This window comes from Balaenoptera physalus, assembly GCF_965194825.1.
Source record: "Balaenoptera physalus genome assembly, chromosome: 12".
NCBI classification, from domain to species: domain Eukaryota; kingdom Metazoa; phylum Chordata; class Mammalia; order Artiodactyla; family Balaenopteridae; genus Balaenoptera; species Balaenoptera physalus.
The window spans coordinates 13,897,866-13,915,235 of record NC_138897.1 but is presented as its reverse complement, the minus strand read 5'-3'; the positions used below and the strand labels follow the sequence as shown (position 1 = coordinate 13,915,235).

Here is a 17,370-nt window from a genome sequence, read left to right as displayed (position 1 = left end):
AACTCAAAACAATACATTCTATTGACCTGAGGACCAGTTTTCACTCAAAAAAGTTATCTGTGCAAAGGCTTCGGTGTACGTGTGCATCCAGCATCCACCTGGCAGGTGAGGGCAGACGTACTCCTAAGCACGTGAGGCGGGGGACGGAGACAGCGTGGCGGCTGACAGCTCGGAGGAGGCAAGAGGAAGTGGCTTCTGGCCGGAAGACCGAACGAGGGATATGATGAAGCGTGCTCGACGCTATATTGGGTTGATCCTTTCACTGAGCCCTATGGAATCTCCGATGGAGACCCTCTCCTCGTTAACTCTTGGTCGAGGTGCACCTGCTTTGGGAGGCCCCGCCGGGAAGCCTGAGCGCGGGCGCGAGGCGGGCGCGAGGCGGGGGTCAGGCCGCCGGGCTGTCTTCCTTCCCCGGGAATTCGGCCCCGACAGTCCTGGGATGCAGGCCGGCTGCGTCTGTGACCATGAAAGACACCCGAAGGCAGGTCGCAGGCAAACCTGCGTACAGGGGCGCACAGTGCGGCAGAGGACGCGGGCGGCGGGCGTGGAGAGCACCACAGATCGCCCCCGCGACCCTCACCTCCCGGCACCCTCCCCGTCCCCCCCGCCCCCTACAAGGCGCGGGAAGCGGACACCACCCGCCTCGTTCGGGCCCCACCTGGCGGGCGGGCGGGCGGGAACAGGTGCCCGAGGCGGGGCGGGGCCAGGCGGCGGTGGGGCGGGGCCGGGCGTCGGCGGGGCGGGGCGGGGCGGGGCGGGGCCCGGCGGCGGCGGGGACGAGAGACACCGAGGCCCGGGGCTGCCGCGTCGCCTGGGCAGCAGAGGCCGCAGAGCGGGCCGCCCAGCCGGCCCCTCCGCGCCATGGCCCCGCGCGCCCGGCGGCGTCGCCCGCTGCCCGCGCTGCTTGCGCTCTGCGCGCTGCTCGGCCGGCTGCAGGTAAGGAGGGCCGCCCCGGCTACCGCTCCCCGCGCGCCCGGTCCCGCGCCCGACGCCTTCGCGGGAGCTGGGGAAGGACGCGGCGCGGCGGCTGCCCGACGTCCTGAGACCTGGACGGAGCCGCAGGAGCTGAGGATTTGGGGGCGGAGAGGGCGGAGAGCTGGGGGTGCTGCGGGGTGGACGGTGGAAGGAGGGAACGGGCGAGTGGAGGGGAACTGGGGTGCAGAACGGGGAGTTGCGGGACCCCAGCACCCGGACACGGGCGCTTCCGAAAGTCCCACTTAGTGGCAGGCTTTGGTGGTGTCGTTTATTCTCTAAACATTTCTGGAGCGTCTACGAGGTGCCCCCGCAGTGTAGCTGCTGCGGAGACAGCGGCGTGGACACAGACCCTTCCCCCGCGAACAGAAGGAGAAGCGAGGGAAAAATTCGGAGCCGCGGACAGTGTCCACGTTAAGTAACCATCCCACATACGACTTCTCCTTTCGGGCCATTTTGAACCCGCCGGAGCTCCCGGTCCTTCCCTCTAACTGGGCTTCACACCCTCTCCCCGCCTCAGCTTCGCTGGTAGTCTGAAGACTAGAGCGATGCTCGCCTCCCGGGAGTGTGGTGAAACAGGGTTTGGTAGTTTCTTCAGAAAGGCTGACATCGGATTTCTTTCTTATGCTCCCCTCTTTTTTATGTCTCCCTTCTCCCCTCCGACTCCTCCCTACAGTTTAAGGTCCACCGGCTCAGGTTCTGGCCCAGAATGTCATAGAATCACTTGTTCTCAGAACCCCTCTGATGGTGTTAGGACAAAATAGTGTTCACAGTTGGAGAAACCCAGGTACCTGGGGTGCTTCAAGCCAGTAGGGGAGCCAGAAACAGCCCCGTCCTCCATGCGCTCAGCCGGGCTGGGACGGGGACGGGCCGGCGGGCACAGCGGGCAGTGGTTAGTCTCACTGGGGCCAGGCCCTGCTGGCCTGGGGGTGCCAGAACAAGAGCATTTTCCCATGTCCTGTTGTCCTTCCCACCCCAAGTCCTCTCAGAAGAGATTTCTTTACAAGATCACTCGGTACAGTTGCCAAATAAATAAAACCAGTTACTGGTTTTCTGCCCTCCCTGGCGGAGAGCTGTAGTGTAGGAAGCCCAGCACCACAAATACTATGAAAGCCTTGTATACTTGGAAGTCCCTCAGAGGGAAGGGTAAATGTTGGTGGTTTTCTGGGTTTCAGCAGTTTCAGATTTCCCTTCTCTGTAAAGATTGGCTTAGGCTCTTGTTAACAGCTTTCGGGGGAACAGCTCGAAACCCCAAGAAGACAAGGGGAACGGCACTTGGAGAACTGTGTTTGGAGTGAGGAGAAGGGGGAAGCCAGCCTGGGATTAGAGCCTTGACAGAAATAGCAGGAACGTGCTATAAGGCTGGAGCAGACAATTCTCAGGAAGATTCAGTCTATTTCGTTTCTACTGGTATGAGTCTCTAGGAATGGTTGAGGGCAAAGAAGGCGGAAAAGCCTGCTGGAATTTTTCATTTTAAACACTTCAGGTGTTGCTTAATTAAGTGTTCAACAGGTTGGACAGGGTGCTGCCTTATCTGAACCACAGCACTAGGGCTCCAGTGAACAGCTAGCCACCTGAGAAAAACCTGCTCACTACACAGTTTAAAAAAAAGCATCTCACAGTGCTATTGCAAAAACTACATATGTACATATATGTGTAAAATGCAGTATGTTCTAACATGAACTCGTTTGCTATCAAAACATTTATTTCTCAGAGTTATCTTTCAGCAAGTGCTATCTTCCCCCCCACCCCTTTCCCTTTTGACTACTTATATTATGTGCATTTTTAAATCATACCTAAACAGGAAACAATCAAATGATATTGGGATAGCTCTAATCAAATGATATAAGTTTGTGCCCAGTCTCCCCAGTGGAAATCCGTTAATTCTGAAAGGTGGAGCTAGATGTAATGTTGCAGTATTATCCCCCAAAGATACTGTGGTTACAAGCACTCTGTTCAATTACTGCTTCTTTGGCCAACCTGATCTATTAGTTCAAAGAAAGGCATTGCATTGGCGATTAGTTATCACACACTGGGCAAGGCTTAAAGAACTGTTGAGTGTGGAGGATGGGGGAGGTATTGGTTTTGTAAAATAGTTGGCAAAAACAGCTTCTGGAAAGTGCTTTATCTGCAAGTATTGTATTTAGGTTCATTTACATTATATTAAATCGATTTAAACTTACCTGGGGGGCTGTAAGTTTTGCCTTTTAAAACATCTCTGTGATTATATCTCTCTGCGCCTGTGTGAAGGAATCTGAGTTCAGACATAAGAAGAATATTTGCCTACAGAAAAAAACATTTAAAATTGTTATGTTGATAGTTCTGCTGTTTATTCCAAGTAAGAAACTATAGGAGCAGGCTGCTTTCATTGAGGTAATTGATCACACAGCCGTGTTTATCCCTAGTTATCCAAGACCTAAGGGCAGATTCACTCGTGCCCAGGCCAGCAAACATATTTGGGATGTAAAACCTTGTGCTGGTGAGAAACAAGGCGAAGACATAGCTGGGTCTTCACAGGTCACAGTCCAGTCCAGAGGACGAGACAGGTGAAGCAGTGATAATAATAACGCAGACTATGATAACGAGAAGCGCAGAGGGTGGTGGAGGGAAGGAGGGAGTATAGTTGGAGGAATCAGGGAGGACTTTTGGAGGAGGGGGCTTCTGAAGAGGTCTTCGGAGGATGGGTAGGAAATCAAGGGTCAGAGAGGGAATGATTCCAAGAGGCTGTTGTGGGGAAGAAAGCTTTCTATCTGAGAGGGTGGCGTCAGTGGTTTAGGCCTGAAGGAATCTTGCCAAAAAGAGAAAATCCACATAGTTTTATGACTTTATAGATAGCACAAAACTATCTGTAAAGCTAGCTTAATTCAAGAAACCCCACGACAGACAGGACATTAAACATTTATAGTTTTTGAGATAACACTTGTATGGCCCTTGTTGAGATGGTAGTGTAGACTAATCAGAAACAGATAAGCCGCAGGGCCCTGGAAGGCCTGTGGGGAGACCCCGCAGAGGAAATCCCCTGGGTGGGACTGGGTAGGTAGGTGCCCACGCCTGCCCCGGCTGTCTTCCTGCCCTGCCAGCCCATCCTAGTGGGAAGGCTTGGCCATAAGTTACTACTTTGTTTGGAGAATCACAGACTTGGGGATCAGTGTCCTTTTCGTTCATTTTGTTGATAAATATTTCAAATGCCTTCCCTGTTATTTCCTTCCCACCACTTCCCCCGAAAATGGCACATCTGTAATATGAACATATTCTCCGTGTTGATAAGGAAATACGAGCTTGCTTTTTCAGTTATCTACCAGAAATTCATATGCCAGGAAAACTGAAACAATAAAGGTATGTCTTTGAAGGTCAATAAATCAGTGTTTTATGAGGCCATGAAAAGGGGAGTTCCAAACCAGGGCCTCCTTTGCAGAGAGTATTGTTTGAAGAAGGTGCCACGTGAACTTTCTCTGCCAGATCAGTATTAAAATTCCCCCCATGCTATTTTCCTATCTTTGAAGCGCATGGAAAAAGATAGTGGTGTTTTTTCCACATGGTGTGTCCAGAGGATGCTGTCTGGGCCGGTCTCGCTGTGGATGTGGATCTATATCCCGCCCTGACAGTTGCCCTCTCTACAAATGAGTCACCCCCCAGGGCATCTCCCCTCGGGCCAGGTGGCCGCCAGGACAGCTGTGGCCTGTCTGCTGTCTCCCTGCAGCGGCCGCACCCCAGCCCGCAAGGGAAGCGTACCTGACCCCACCTCCCGGCGCCCAGAGCCGGCGTGGGTGGGATTCGCGCGCCAGGTGATTCTCCCTGCGAGCGCCTGTAAATTCTCCACCTGGTTTGTAGGAAGTCGGGCACCTAATCTTCGTGTTTCCCTCTGGCTGCCACGTGGGAGCTTCCTGTAGGACCCACTGCTAGGAACACAGATTAAGCTCAACTCCTCCATTCTACCCCCCAAACCCAAGCGCCGAGCCTGAAGAAATCACGAGTGAGACAGTGGACTTCAGCAGAACAGAAGAGCGAGTGGGTCTGAAGTTCTCAGTGCGCTTTTGAGGTTTAACACTGAGTGGGCGGCGGGCGAGGTTACGCGCAGCCCAGCGGGTTCCTCTGCCCTGGTTCCGAGAGGCGCCGTCAGGCTGTTTCCTGCCCGCGAGCCCGGCGGGCGCGGCTCCCCGGCGCCCTGCCCTCCCTCTCGCCGGGCTCCCCGGCGACCTGCCCTCCCTCTCGTGGGCAGCGGCTGCTGGCCCCGCTCATCGCCCGGCAGCCCCGGCAGCAGTCTCAGCGCGTCTGCGTGCACGTGTGCTAACCCGCTGTCTTTGTCCTGTGCGCCACCGGCGCCCTCCAGCCTCGGATTTCTGTGGGCTGCCACGTCCAGGGCACAGCACTCAACAGTGAGAAAGAGGACTGCGTTTGTGTTAGATGTGCTCGTTTAGCGCAACGAAGCGAGCGCCTCCTCCAGGTGGGCCGCCCTGCAACAGGCTAAGGAGACGGAGAGCAGGGGCATAGCCCTCGTCTCCGGGAAGCGCCCGGCCTAGGTGCGTGCACACAGAATGCAGTGGGACACTCGAGCCATCAAGAGGGCTTTCAGAGTGTGGTGGGCGCCCAGGACAAGAGCGCTTTAACCGGCCTGGAAGTGTCGGCGGAAAGTACCCCCTTTTCCTTACCAAAGCACAGAAAGAGGGGCAAGGGGGCAGCATGTGGGCTAGGTGATCAGGACTGGTTTGTGCTCTGCCTGGTGGTGGGAACGGTGGGGAGGCCAGACCGAGTGCAGCGTTTTCAGGCGACTCTAACGAGGGCAGTGTTCCTGGGCTCCGAGGGCCGGCGGGGGGCGGGAGGCGGAGCCAGCACTCGAGGGCCTTCTGTGCAAGGAAAATAGTTTAGATTTTATCTCCATGTATTGTGAGCTGGGGAGGGACGTGATCAGATGTGGAGGTCACGGGGAAGGGTGCCATGGCGCTGGGGGGAGGAGGGGGTCCGGGGCGTGGTAAGGAGGCCACAGCCCCTGCTTTGGGGAAGAGCTGGTAAAGGCTTGAATCGGGTCAGGAGGGTGGCAAGAGAAAGAAGCGCAGGAGCGATTTCAGAGCCAGCAGGCTGTGCTGGGCGCCGAAGATACGGGGCAAAGGATGTGGTTGGACCTATTATTTAAAAAAAAAAAAAAAATGTGGTAGATGTCAGAACAGAACAACTGACCGTTTGCTTGTATTGTTTCACGGTTTATTAAGGAAACTTCTGTCGCAGTCCAAATCAGAATCACAGCAGGTTCAGGTTCAAGGAAAGAAGGATTGGTTTTTTCCCCAAACAAACAATAAAGAAGGTTGCAATTTAGGATATGGAATCGCATCTGCTTTGGATTATCTTACTGGGAGGCAAAGGTCCTTAGACCCCACTGAGGTAAAAAACAAGCTAAGAGCCCCAAGGCGTTGGCTCTGCAGGAAATTTGTGTGCTCTGGAATTCAGAGCCGTTTCCTGACCTAAAGGTGTCTTTGAATCAGAGGTTCAGGATGTAGGCAGAGTTTTAAAACTCAGGCCTAAAGAGATAAGCAGGCAGTGACCCCCAAAGAGTCCAGCATCAGAGCTGGTGTGGCCTGCGCCGTGGTCTTCCCACGCTGGCCTCAGATAGGTCACCTGCCCCCAGCAGAAGCAGTGTTTACCTTGGACCCACAGCTCAGCAAAAACTTTTTGCTTGCATGAGACACCTTTTCCTGGTGGCTATTAGTGCCTCAGCTGAGTGTTTCCCTTCCTCTCTGCCCACCCCCCTTCTGCTCCCCACTGCAAAAAGTCCTAGGCTAGCAGGTGACACAGAGGCCCGTCTGGCACAAGCAAAGTCAGAGAGCTGCCAGGTTTCCAAGTGGTAGGAAGAACCGACTGCAAAAACTACCCTTTCAGTTCATCGGAGTAATAATAACTCATTACATTTCCTGTGCAGTGTTGAGAGTACAAGAGCCACTTCCTCCAGCTACCAGAAATTTGAAGACTTTCCATTAAAAATGAGGAAGAAAAACTCTAACTTTTTGTGAATGTGATGGTTAAACCTGGCAAGCAGGGAGAGTGGACATGTGCTGTCGCACAAATCCTATTAGCACCGCAGCGTTTGCCAGCCTGGGTTCTCGTTACCCACCCCCAGAATGGGAAATGAGCCACTTTTCTAAGGTTCTGATTTTTAAAAAATATTTGTTCCTTCTTGGAACATACTTAGCAACTAACTTAGAAGTGTATCCTTAAGTAGCACAAACAGCAGCCAAATTCATATCCAGTTGAAAAAAAATCTGTCAAGGGTTCTCAATTTTGTACCCAAGGTAGGAAAACAGGATCATGTCTGAAACGTTCATGGTAATTGAGAATCTGTTCCATTTTTCAAGCCTAGTAGAGATTATTCACACCCACCCTTGCTATTCCAGTGCATTATTTAACAATTCCCAGTGGCAGGAACTTCCCTATAGCAGAATCTAATACTGTGTCACAATTTGACCCCGTTTCCTCAAATTTGTTCTTTCATGGGGGTAAAGATCAGTTGGCCAACGTCTTCTTTATTTTTGTGTTTCTCTCGTTGAAGATTGTCAGCCCACTACTTCCCCTTGCTCGGGTTATTCATGCTACTTCCTTTAACCTCTCTGTCAGCCTTTTTTCCTTTCAATTCTCTGGACCCTGGTTTTGCACTTCCATAAGACCCTCTGGAAAACATCAGACTTACCCCACAGCCTGTGCCCTGGAGAGTTTCCCCACCTAGTAGGGAAAATAAGACACCCCATCTTCAGTTCTTGCAGTTAGGTGGTCTAAAGCTGCCAAGAGCAAGACGTCGCGGGAGCGCAGAGCGCACAGGGTTGCCGTGGAGAGCTGGGCAGGTGGCGCTTGTCTGGGCCTGGAGGGACGGACATGAGTCTGAGGGCACAGTGAGCAGGGGAAGGGGCAGAGGTAGGACAAGCATAGCCAAACAGGAGAAACTCAAGTCCTGTCCGGTTGTCTGGAGCCCAGAGCTGGCCAGAGACCAGGAAAGGCCAAGGCCAGTTGGGGACGGGAGGGGTGCTGATTAGTCACGAACAAACCTCAGGAGGGAGTTGGACTCTGCCCTGTGGAGGGGGGGGCCCTGGACCCAGCATCCGCAGCTGGGAACTTGTTAGAAATGCATGTTCTCGGGCCCCACCCCAGGCCCACTATATCACACACCGTTTAACCACCTCTGCAGGGGATTCTGACGCACACTCAAGTTTGAGAACCGTTGCTGTAGACGTGGGATTCCATAAAAAGATTTTGAGCTCAGCTGTAAGTTAATATATATGGTGAATGTACTAAAAGCACCTGACTCTTGCTGAATCCATCCTGTGTGCCAGGCACGTGCTAGGTGCTTTACATAGATTTTCTCCAATCCTCACTCCACCTTGCCAGGGAGATGAGAAATGTGAGGCACAGAGAGGTCCAGTTTGCACAGCTCATAAGTGGCAGAGCTGGAACCCCTCCCAGGTGTCCGCCCCAGTGGCATGGCCTTAACCCCTCAGGGAAACTGCTTATGCAGTTGCCTATCGGACAGGTAAGCAGCAGAGAAAGAAACTTCCAGGACGTGGTGGGGGACTGGGCAGAAGCAAGCTCTTTTAGCATTTTGGGAAATAGCATAACCAGTTTGCATTCGTGGGGCTCGGCTCAAGGAGGTACATTCATTGAGGCCTTTCTGTTGTTAACTGTCATTGAGCAGAAAGAACACTATGACCTTAAGGCTGAGTTTAAACAGGCACCCTGAACATTCTCAGCATAGGGTCCATGTGCCAGTTGCTCCCTGACTCAGGAGGAAAAGAAATGTGACATTTTGAATCATCTCTGCCACTTCCTGAAGCAAAGGCATCTCTGACTCCTCTATGCCACACACACCCCCACCAGAAATAAACTGTACTGTACCACTGACGATAGCCCTGCTCCTGCGTTTGTCAAGACAGTTCATGGGCCATGTTTATCCCGCTTCTGCCACCTGCCAGGCTCTGTCCTGGATGGGGTGGGGTGGGGGGAAAGTGCCCCTTCTGATGGGCTTAGGTTTTCTGTGTCCCAGTTGGGATCCCTGTGACCAGGCCGTTGAGGTCCTACTTAGGTGTAAAATTACAAATAACCAAAGCACTAGAATGCACAACCAGTCATCTTAACTGCATGGAGCAGTCCTCACGGGCAAGGGAATGCGGGTGTGACCGGCACCCGGCTGCTCTGTGCCTGAACAGCGAGTCCAGGGTGGCCTGGTGAAAGGGGCCTCATCCAGTGTGAGAGGCATTCTGTTCCCAGCACGAGGGACAGCGTAAGAGGCTGGAGCAGCTGTGTTGTGTGTTGATTAGTCGGACCTGTGTTCTATCCCTATTAGAAAAGACAATTTGAGCCCAGGAAGAGATTTCTGATCTTGATTTTGCAACCCCTTTCCCCCAGGGTGTCTCTAATTTTGCCCCCAACTGGTGGAACCTTTCCAAGTCCATGCTTGGGAGTGTGAATTTGATTCAGAGCTAGTAGGAAACCATCATAGTTTTCTGTAAAGGGAAGTTATAAGATCACAACAGTCCTTCAGGAAAAATTATTCATTAATTTACCTAGAATTCGAGCATTTGCTCTGTGTCTGGCACTGTGCCAGTCGGCTTATCACTAACTGTCTGAATGGGCTGCCTTGTCTCTTTGTGAGGAAGCAGAAATATAAGGAAGGGAAAGCCTCAAGCGTGGTGCCTGGCACGCAGTAGGTGTTGCATGAGGGCCGACTCTTTCCCCTCACCCACTCAAGATAAATGGTGTCTGTCTCCAGGGATGGGCGAGGTGGTTCTCAATGTCCATTATGTAAATGGAGACAACTGTACAGCGTTTGGGAATATGAGAAAGTTCTGGCTCTCGGTCTTTAATGTAATCTCTGACCTTGCTACTCAAAGACCAGCAGTGTCAACATCACCTGGGAGCTTGTTAGAAAATCTGCATTTTAAAAAGATTTCCAGTTGATTCTTTTTCACGGTAAGGATTGAGAGGCACTGCTCTGTGAACATGGCAGTGGAGGAGAGTCAGATTCCCGTGCCTGGCACAGTGCAGCGCTTAAAGGTACTGAATAATTTTGGGTGGTTGAGTTCGTTTTTTGTATTTTTAAAATTCTTTATTGGAGTATAATTGCTTTACAATGTTGTGTTAGTTTCTGCTGTATAACAAAGTGATTCAGTTATATGTATACATATATCCCCATATCCCCTCCCTCTTGCGTCTCCCTCCCACCCTCCCTATCCCACCCCTCTAGGTTGTGACAAAGCACTGAGCTGATCTCCCTGTGCTATGCGGCTGCTTCCCACTAGCCATCCATTTTACATTTGGTAGTGTATATATGTGCATGCCACTCTCTCACTTCGTCCCAGCTTACCCTTCCCCCTCCCTGTGTCCTCAAGTCCATTCTCTATGTCTGCGTCTTTATTCCTGTCCTGACCCTAGGTTCATCAGAACCTTTTTTTTTTTTTTTTAGATTCCATATATATGTGTTAGCATACGGTATTTGTTTTTCTCTTTCTGACTTACTTCACTCTGTATGACAGACTCTAGGTCCATCCACCTCACTACAAATAACTCCATTTCGTTTCTTTTTATGGCTGAGTAATATTCCATTGTATATATGTGCCACATCTTCTTTATCCATTCGTCTGTCGATGGACACTTAGGTGGCTTCCACGTCCTGGCTATTGTAAATAGTGCTGCAGTGAACATTGTGGTACATGACTCTTTTTGAATCATGGTTTATTTTTTTAAAAAGTGTAGGTTAGTTGTGGCTGAGACAAGAGAAGATGAAGCGCAACTGTGTTAAAAAAAAAAAAAAGGAAGAAGAGGGACGAGTTCAAACAAGTCCAGGGATAGCACTAGGTGTGGGGTTTAAAGTCTTGAAAAGCAAGATAGATGAAGGGTGCCGAGCAGGGCAATGATTATTCCAGAGGCCAGGGCAGTGGTGTCTGGTGCCCCAGCCACCTCAATGGGGAGGGTCCCCCCGCTGCATCTCCCCCCAGGTCCAGCATCCTGTGGGCACCTGCTCAGTCGCCAGCACTGGCTTAGTCCTTCCGGGAACTTCGAATCTAGTTGAAGTCCTTGGGTGTGGCCCTGTGAGGACATCGGAGGGTGTGAGATGTGGGATACATGAGATACATGGTGGGATACAGGAAGGGTGGAGGGTCTCGTGGGTCAGAGTCCCCGGGCAGGGCTCCCCAGGAGAGGTGGGACGGGCCGAGCCAGGAGAGAGGGCTGGCATTTGGATTGGTGATAGAGGTGGGGAGAGCCGAACAAAGCATGGGGACAGGGTTGACGCAGGAGCAGGCGTGGTTAGTAGAGTGGCGTGTGGGTGGTCAGCAGGCCCGCGGGACACAAAACCAGGTTAGGGGGCTTGGAATGCCGGCAAGTTAACCAAGGATCCTGAGTGGGGGGTGACCCTGAAAGTGGTGTAGGGCCGTCTGTTGAAAAATGCTGGGGACAGGCGAGTGTGGGGAGGGGGCGGTGTGCTGAGGGCCTAGTTGCGAGCTTTCAGTCTACCAGGAGGAGCAGACACACGAAAAACAACCGTAGAGCATCAAAGGGATTGGGACAGGAGACAGTCCTGGTGGATGTGAGACCACCTAGCGCGAGGGGCTGACCAGTCTAGGTGTGAGATCTGAGGTTAAACCAAAGTAGCCAGTGTGGGCGAGTTCATGTGTCAGACTAGTTGACTCAGGCTCCAGGGTTGAGTAGGATGACACGGGTTGGCTGGACGAAATGGAGCGGGATGGGGGCCAGGGGCCGCAGTGTGTTTTAGGCCTAGGATCCAGGGCAGGGCTGCGAGGAGACAGTAGGAGGAGTGGGTTGAGGTGGGACTGAGCACACGCGCGGGCCCGGGGAGCCTCGCTGAGGAGCCGGACTTCATCTTGGCCTTGAACCATCTCTGACCTTGCCACTCAGCATCCAGCAGCGTGAGCATCACCTGAGAGCTTGTTAGAAATGCAGGGTGAGGCCCCGCCCCAGACCTACCCAATGAGGATCACCTTTTAATGAGATTTCCCGGTGATTCTGTGCACTTTTAAGAGGCGGGCGGGGGCAAGTCTAGTCCCTACCCCGGCCACTTTGGGGGCTAACCACCTTATTAGCTTGGTCCACCCCCAGTATGGAGGCAGAGCCGAGGAGGGTCCTTGGCGTCCAGCAGACCAGCACACGCTTGGAAGCACAGGGACCATTAGCGCTTACTACAGGAAAGAAGAGAAAGCAGTTCTCATCTCAAATGAATAGAAGTTAAACAACAAAAAAAAAAATTCAAGAATGGCAAAAAAAGAAATCCTTTCGCACTAGGCGAATAAAGGGGCACTCACTGGAGCCTGTGGGGTGACGGTGTGAGGACAAGGCAAACCCTAACCTTCCTTGGGCCTTCACTTCAGGTAGCCCACGGCTGCAGACTTTTCTCGCCCTTTATCTCCCCGGAAGACAAAGAAACTTGCAATTAAGGTTTTGAGATGCAAAGTTATTTCTTCATTTTCCCGTAGGCCCTATGTTTTCTGGTCTAGGAGCAGAGATAATAAATACATTGGGAGGAAAGTAAGAAGGAGAGTTGAAGAAAAATCAACAGACCTTTGATATGCTCCTGTCTAAATAAGTGCAGCACTTTTTTTCTTAAAGGAGCTTATCTGGAACCAAGGTGGTCAGAGAAGAAAAATACTGATGCGGCCATAAAAAGCAACTTTCAAGACAGCTCATGAAGTCACCTGTAACGTTTGCTAAATTGAAATGGTGGATATACCAAGACTTCTAATAGGCCACAATTACTCTACATTTTTAAGGGTTTTTTTTTTTTTTTCCTTTTTTTAAAAATCAAACCTGACCTGAGTCAGATTTTTTTTTTCTCTGTATAATATCTATTTTTTAAAAATCTGGTGGCAAAACGGTGAAGACAGTAAATTTTATGTTATGAGTATTTTATCACAATTAAGCGTAAAAATTAAAAACTCTTATGGCAAATATTGTATTTCCTGCCTGGTGATAAAAATAGTATGAAGTGCTTATTATTTAAAACGTTATGTCCACTACGAACCTAAAGTCAGTATCACACAGTCCTGGAGCTGCAGGTGCATATTAACTCACGATCTGGGTAAGTTATGTCATCAGTTGTGTGAGTTTATACTCCAGCCTCTCCTCGCTGCGCTAGTCACACAGGCCTTCCTGCTGTTCCTGGTCAAGCCAGGCACACACCCTCCCGGGACGTTTGCAAATGCTTTTTTGTCCACCTGAACTACTCCTCTACCTGACACTCGCTATTAATTTGGCTTGTTCCTTCACTTCATGCAGGTCTCCACTCAAAAAGTCATCTCATCTGATGAGACTCCCCCTCATAATCCCATCACCTCACTTATCCTGGTTTTTTTTTTTTTTTAATTTTTATTTATTTATTTATTTTTGGCTGTGTTGGGTCTTCGTTTCTGTGCGAGGGCTTTCTCTAGTTGCGGCAAGTGGGGGCTACTCTTCATCACGGTGCATGGGCCTCTCACTATCGCGGCCTCTCTTGTTGCGGAGCACGGGCTCCAGACGCGCAGGCTCAGTAATTGTGGCTCACGGGCCTAGTTGCTCCGCGGCATGTGGGATCTTCCTAGACCAGGGCTCGAACCCGTGTCCCCTGCATTGGCAGGCAGATTCTCAACCACTGTGCCACCAGGGAAGCCCGGCAGGCGGATTCTTAACCACTGCGCCACCAGGGAAGCCCTATCCTGTTTTATTTTTTTCATCGCAATCATTCCAACCAGATTCCGTTACATGTTTGTTTACTGTCACTCTTCTCCCAAAAAGTACAATATAAGCAAGGACTCTCTCTGTCTAGTATCTACTGTATCCAAAAAACTTAAAATTGTCTCTGGCACATAGGATGTGTTCAGTTAACTTTTGAGGAGTAAGTGAATGCATATTTAATTTGTTCCACTTTTAGGTTGTAAACTCACTGAGCACGTCTTACTTAAATGCTAAACCTCCTTGATTGTTTTCTAGAGAGCCATGCAGTGATGCTGTTTAGACTGGGAAAGTTCTTCTTAAACAGGAAAATCAAAGATTTCTTTCAAGTTGGTGAAAATGAACCCAAGGGTCCTACAGCCCTCTAATAACCATTCCAGTCCTATATAATAAGTCAGTGCTGTTGACAGCTAAATTGAGTCCTGTGAACAGGTCCATGCAAAATGAAATTACCCCATAAAAATGGGCAAAGGACTTGAGTGGACATTTCTCCAAAACTGGCCAACAGGCACATAAAAAAGATGTTCAGCATCATTAGTCATTAGGGAAATGCAAATCAAAACCACACTGAGAGACCACTTCATACCCATTAGGATCGCTATTACCAAAAAAATGGAAAATAACAAGTGTTGGTAAGGATGTGGAGAAATTGGAACCCTCCCGCATTTCTGGTGGGAATATATTAAAATGGTGCAGCAGCTATGGAAAAAAGTTTGGTAGTTCCTCAAAAAGCTGAACATAGAATGACCATATTTGTGTGCCAGTGTTCACTGCAGCACTACTCACAATAGGGAAAAGGTGGAAACAACCCACGTATCCATCAACAGATGAATGGATAAACAAACTGTGATGTATTCATACAATGGAATATCATTCTGCCATAAAAAGGAATGAAGTTCTGATATATGCTACAATATGGATGAACCTTGAAGACCATGCTAAGTGAAATAAGCCAGACACAAACAGACAAATACTCTATGATTCCACTTATATGGGGTACCTAGAATAGTCAAATTCACAGAGACAGAAAGCAGAATAGAGGTTACCAGGGGCTGGAGAAAATGGGGCATTATTGTTTAACTCCAGGGTTCCCAGGTGGAGGGGAAAATGGGGAGTTACTGTGTAATGGTTAAAAGAGTTTCTGTTTGGGGTGATGAAAATGTTCTACAAAGAGACCATGGTGACGGTTATACAACATCATGAATGTAATTAATGCCACTGAATTGTACACTAAAAAAAAATGGTTTAAATGACAAATTTTGTTTTATATATATATATATATATATACACATATATATATATGTGTATATATATATATAAAATTTTTACCCCAATAAAAAACAGTTTTTAATTAAAGTACCCCCAAAGTTTTTTTAAAAATGGGTTTTCGAAGGACTGGCATAAAAAGACCTAAATTCAGTGTTTCACGATGGAGACAGCCCTTTCTCATCTCCCTGAGATAAGCCACTTTCTTTGCTCCTCCTGCAAGATCCAGACTCCCTACCCTGTTTGTTCATGACAGCTCTTTACATGGCTATTCCTTCCATAAGACACCAGTCATTCCCTCCATCAGACACTGTTCATTGCCAAAAGGAGTTCGCACCTTCTTATTGGCCCTTCTCATTCCACCACTCTTTGCAGTACACTCCATGGCACTGCTAAAAATGACCCCCCTTTCTTCTACAGCTGCCTCTTCCCACAGCCCCACTCCCCTGCCTCCGCATCTGCCCCAGGTCTCACACTGCTCCTCCTCTCCCCCTCCCCCCTCCCAAGCCCCATTCTTCACTCCTCCGCCCTTGCCCCTGCCCTCTGGACTTTGTGCATCTCCCTCTGTGATTCCTTCCCATGTATCCCAGGCCGGGTTCCCTCCCCTTCCCAGTCCGTGAACAGTGAGGGTTGCATCCAGGGACTTGGTGGAACTTGGTCTTTCCAGTGCACCAGGTCTTGTGTTGTCCTGTGGGTCTCTGTCTGTCAGTTTTCTCTCCTCTCTGTCTGCCTGTGTCCTCTGCTGCGACACACTTTGAGAGGGTAGGGATGGACTCATTCCCTTATCCTACACAAGCCAATCCCTTGCACAAATACTGATATATGAGAGCTCAGTAAAGACAGCTTTGAAGGTGTGATGATAGCAGAGCTTTTTAAGAGACCGGTGCTTTGTATTATTAAACCCTAGACCAGGCCGAAATTTGTCTTCTGGTCATAATCATATGAAAAGTCATCTTACAAGATAAGGCAAATGACTCAGGCAAAGGAATGACTGGCCTTACTCTAGTGTCTGCATCGTGAGGAAATCAATTCACAACCCCTTCATGGGGAGTGGTCTGTATGTGGGGAGGGGGTTGATTCATGTTAGTGGGTTTTCAACGAGACCAGCAGGAGCTGACCAGCTGTGATGAACGCCTTCGAGTTGGAGTTCTGAATACTCTTTATCACTGGAAACACGTTCATAAAATGCATTTTAGAATGCCCCAAATCCCTTAGTAGCTGGTCAATTATTATAATAGTATTCATGATGGTCATCATTTTCTTCACATTCTTCTCAAACAGAGACACATCTTTTCATATTGTACCAATCAGAGAACAGTTGAGCCTCACTTTTTTTAATATGTAAATTATTTATTTTTGGCTGCATTGGGTCTTCGTTGCTGTGCGCGGGCTTTCTCTAGTTGTGGTGAGCAGGGGCTACTCTTCGTTGCGGTGCGCGGGCTTCTCCTTGCAGTGGCTTCTCTTGTTGCAGAGCACGGGCTTTAGGTGCACTGGCTTCAGTAGTTGTGGCACCAGGGCTCCGTAGTTGTGGCTCTTGGGCTCTAGAGCACAGGCTCAGGCTCAGTAGTTGTGGCACACGGGCTCAGTTGCTCCACGGCCTGTGGGATCTTTCCGGACCAGGGCTCGAACCCGTGTCTCCTGCATTGGCATGCAGATTCTTAACCACTGCACCACCAGGGAAGTCCCGAGCCTCACTTTTAGCAGCAGAATTTTTTTTTCAAGAGCTGTGTGTAAAATATATTTCTGTAAAGTGAATTGTAGTATTTTGGACACTCAGGGAGTTTTCTATTTAAACCCTCTGATTCTCTGTATCCACTTCCATCATGACTTAGACCACATACCTGGCTTGTATAACGTGGGGTCTTCACACTCTTAACATGTTCCACAGTTCAGTGTTCTCCAGGAAGTGTGCGGGGTGATCTGCTGGGGTGCACAGGAGATCCCCAAAAGCTGCTCCTTTATTTTCTTTGCCTCTTTAATAACATACTATCTTCATAGGTGCCATAGGTAATGTTCTGAAGTATGAAATGTGAAGCTTTGGTTTGTGCAAAAGAAAAACAAGTCTGATGTTTTCTTTGTAAACCTGTAAGCTTGAAATTCTTTCTGCTTGAAATTCTTTCTGCTTGAAATTCTGAGTTTTTCTAAAATGAAAATGTCTAGAAGGGCATTTGGTCATAACTCGATTCTGTCCCAGTTGACAGAAATCACTGACAGAGTCTAGGAAACGCTTTATCAGCAGAAGCTTTGAGTAAGCTCGCTCCTTCCCCAGCCCAGCTTCTGTCCCCATCACTGACTGAAGCTCCAGACAGAAAGCCGCTACCATGACTCGGGCCACCTGCCACCATTTCAGTCTCATGAGAAAGCACTTCTTTATGTGAAGTCAAACATGCTTTAAAAAAAAATAAACCTTTTGGATTAAAAACATGTTTCTCTGGG

General features: G+C 49.6%; 1 protein-coding gene across 7 annotated transcripts in view; it reads left to right on the top strand.

The window, feature by feature from the left end:
- The first annotated feature begins 779 nt into the window (after positions 1-779).
- TNFRSF11A (TNF receptor superfamily member 11a) overlaps positions 780-17,370 on the top strand; it is a 161,854-nt gene continuing 145,263 nt past the window's right edge. For all 7 annotated transcript variants that reach the window (XR_014251745.1, XR_014251746.1, XR_014251747.1 and 4 more), the window contains exon 1: positions 780-936. Coding sequence is in view for 4 of the 7 variants with exons in the window: in XM_082416924.1 (XP_082273050.1) it covers positions 862-936 (75 nt within the window). In the remaining 3 variants the exon portion in view is untranslated. The remainder of the gene's footprint in view (positions 937-17,370) is intronic.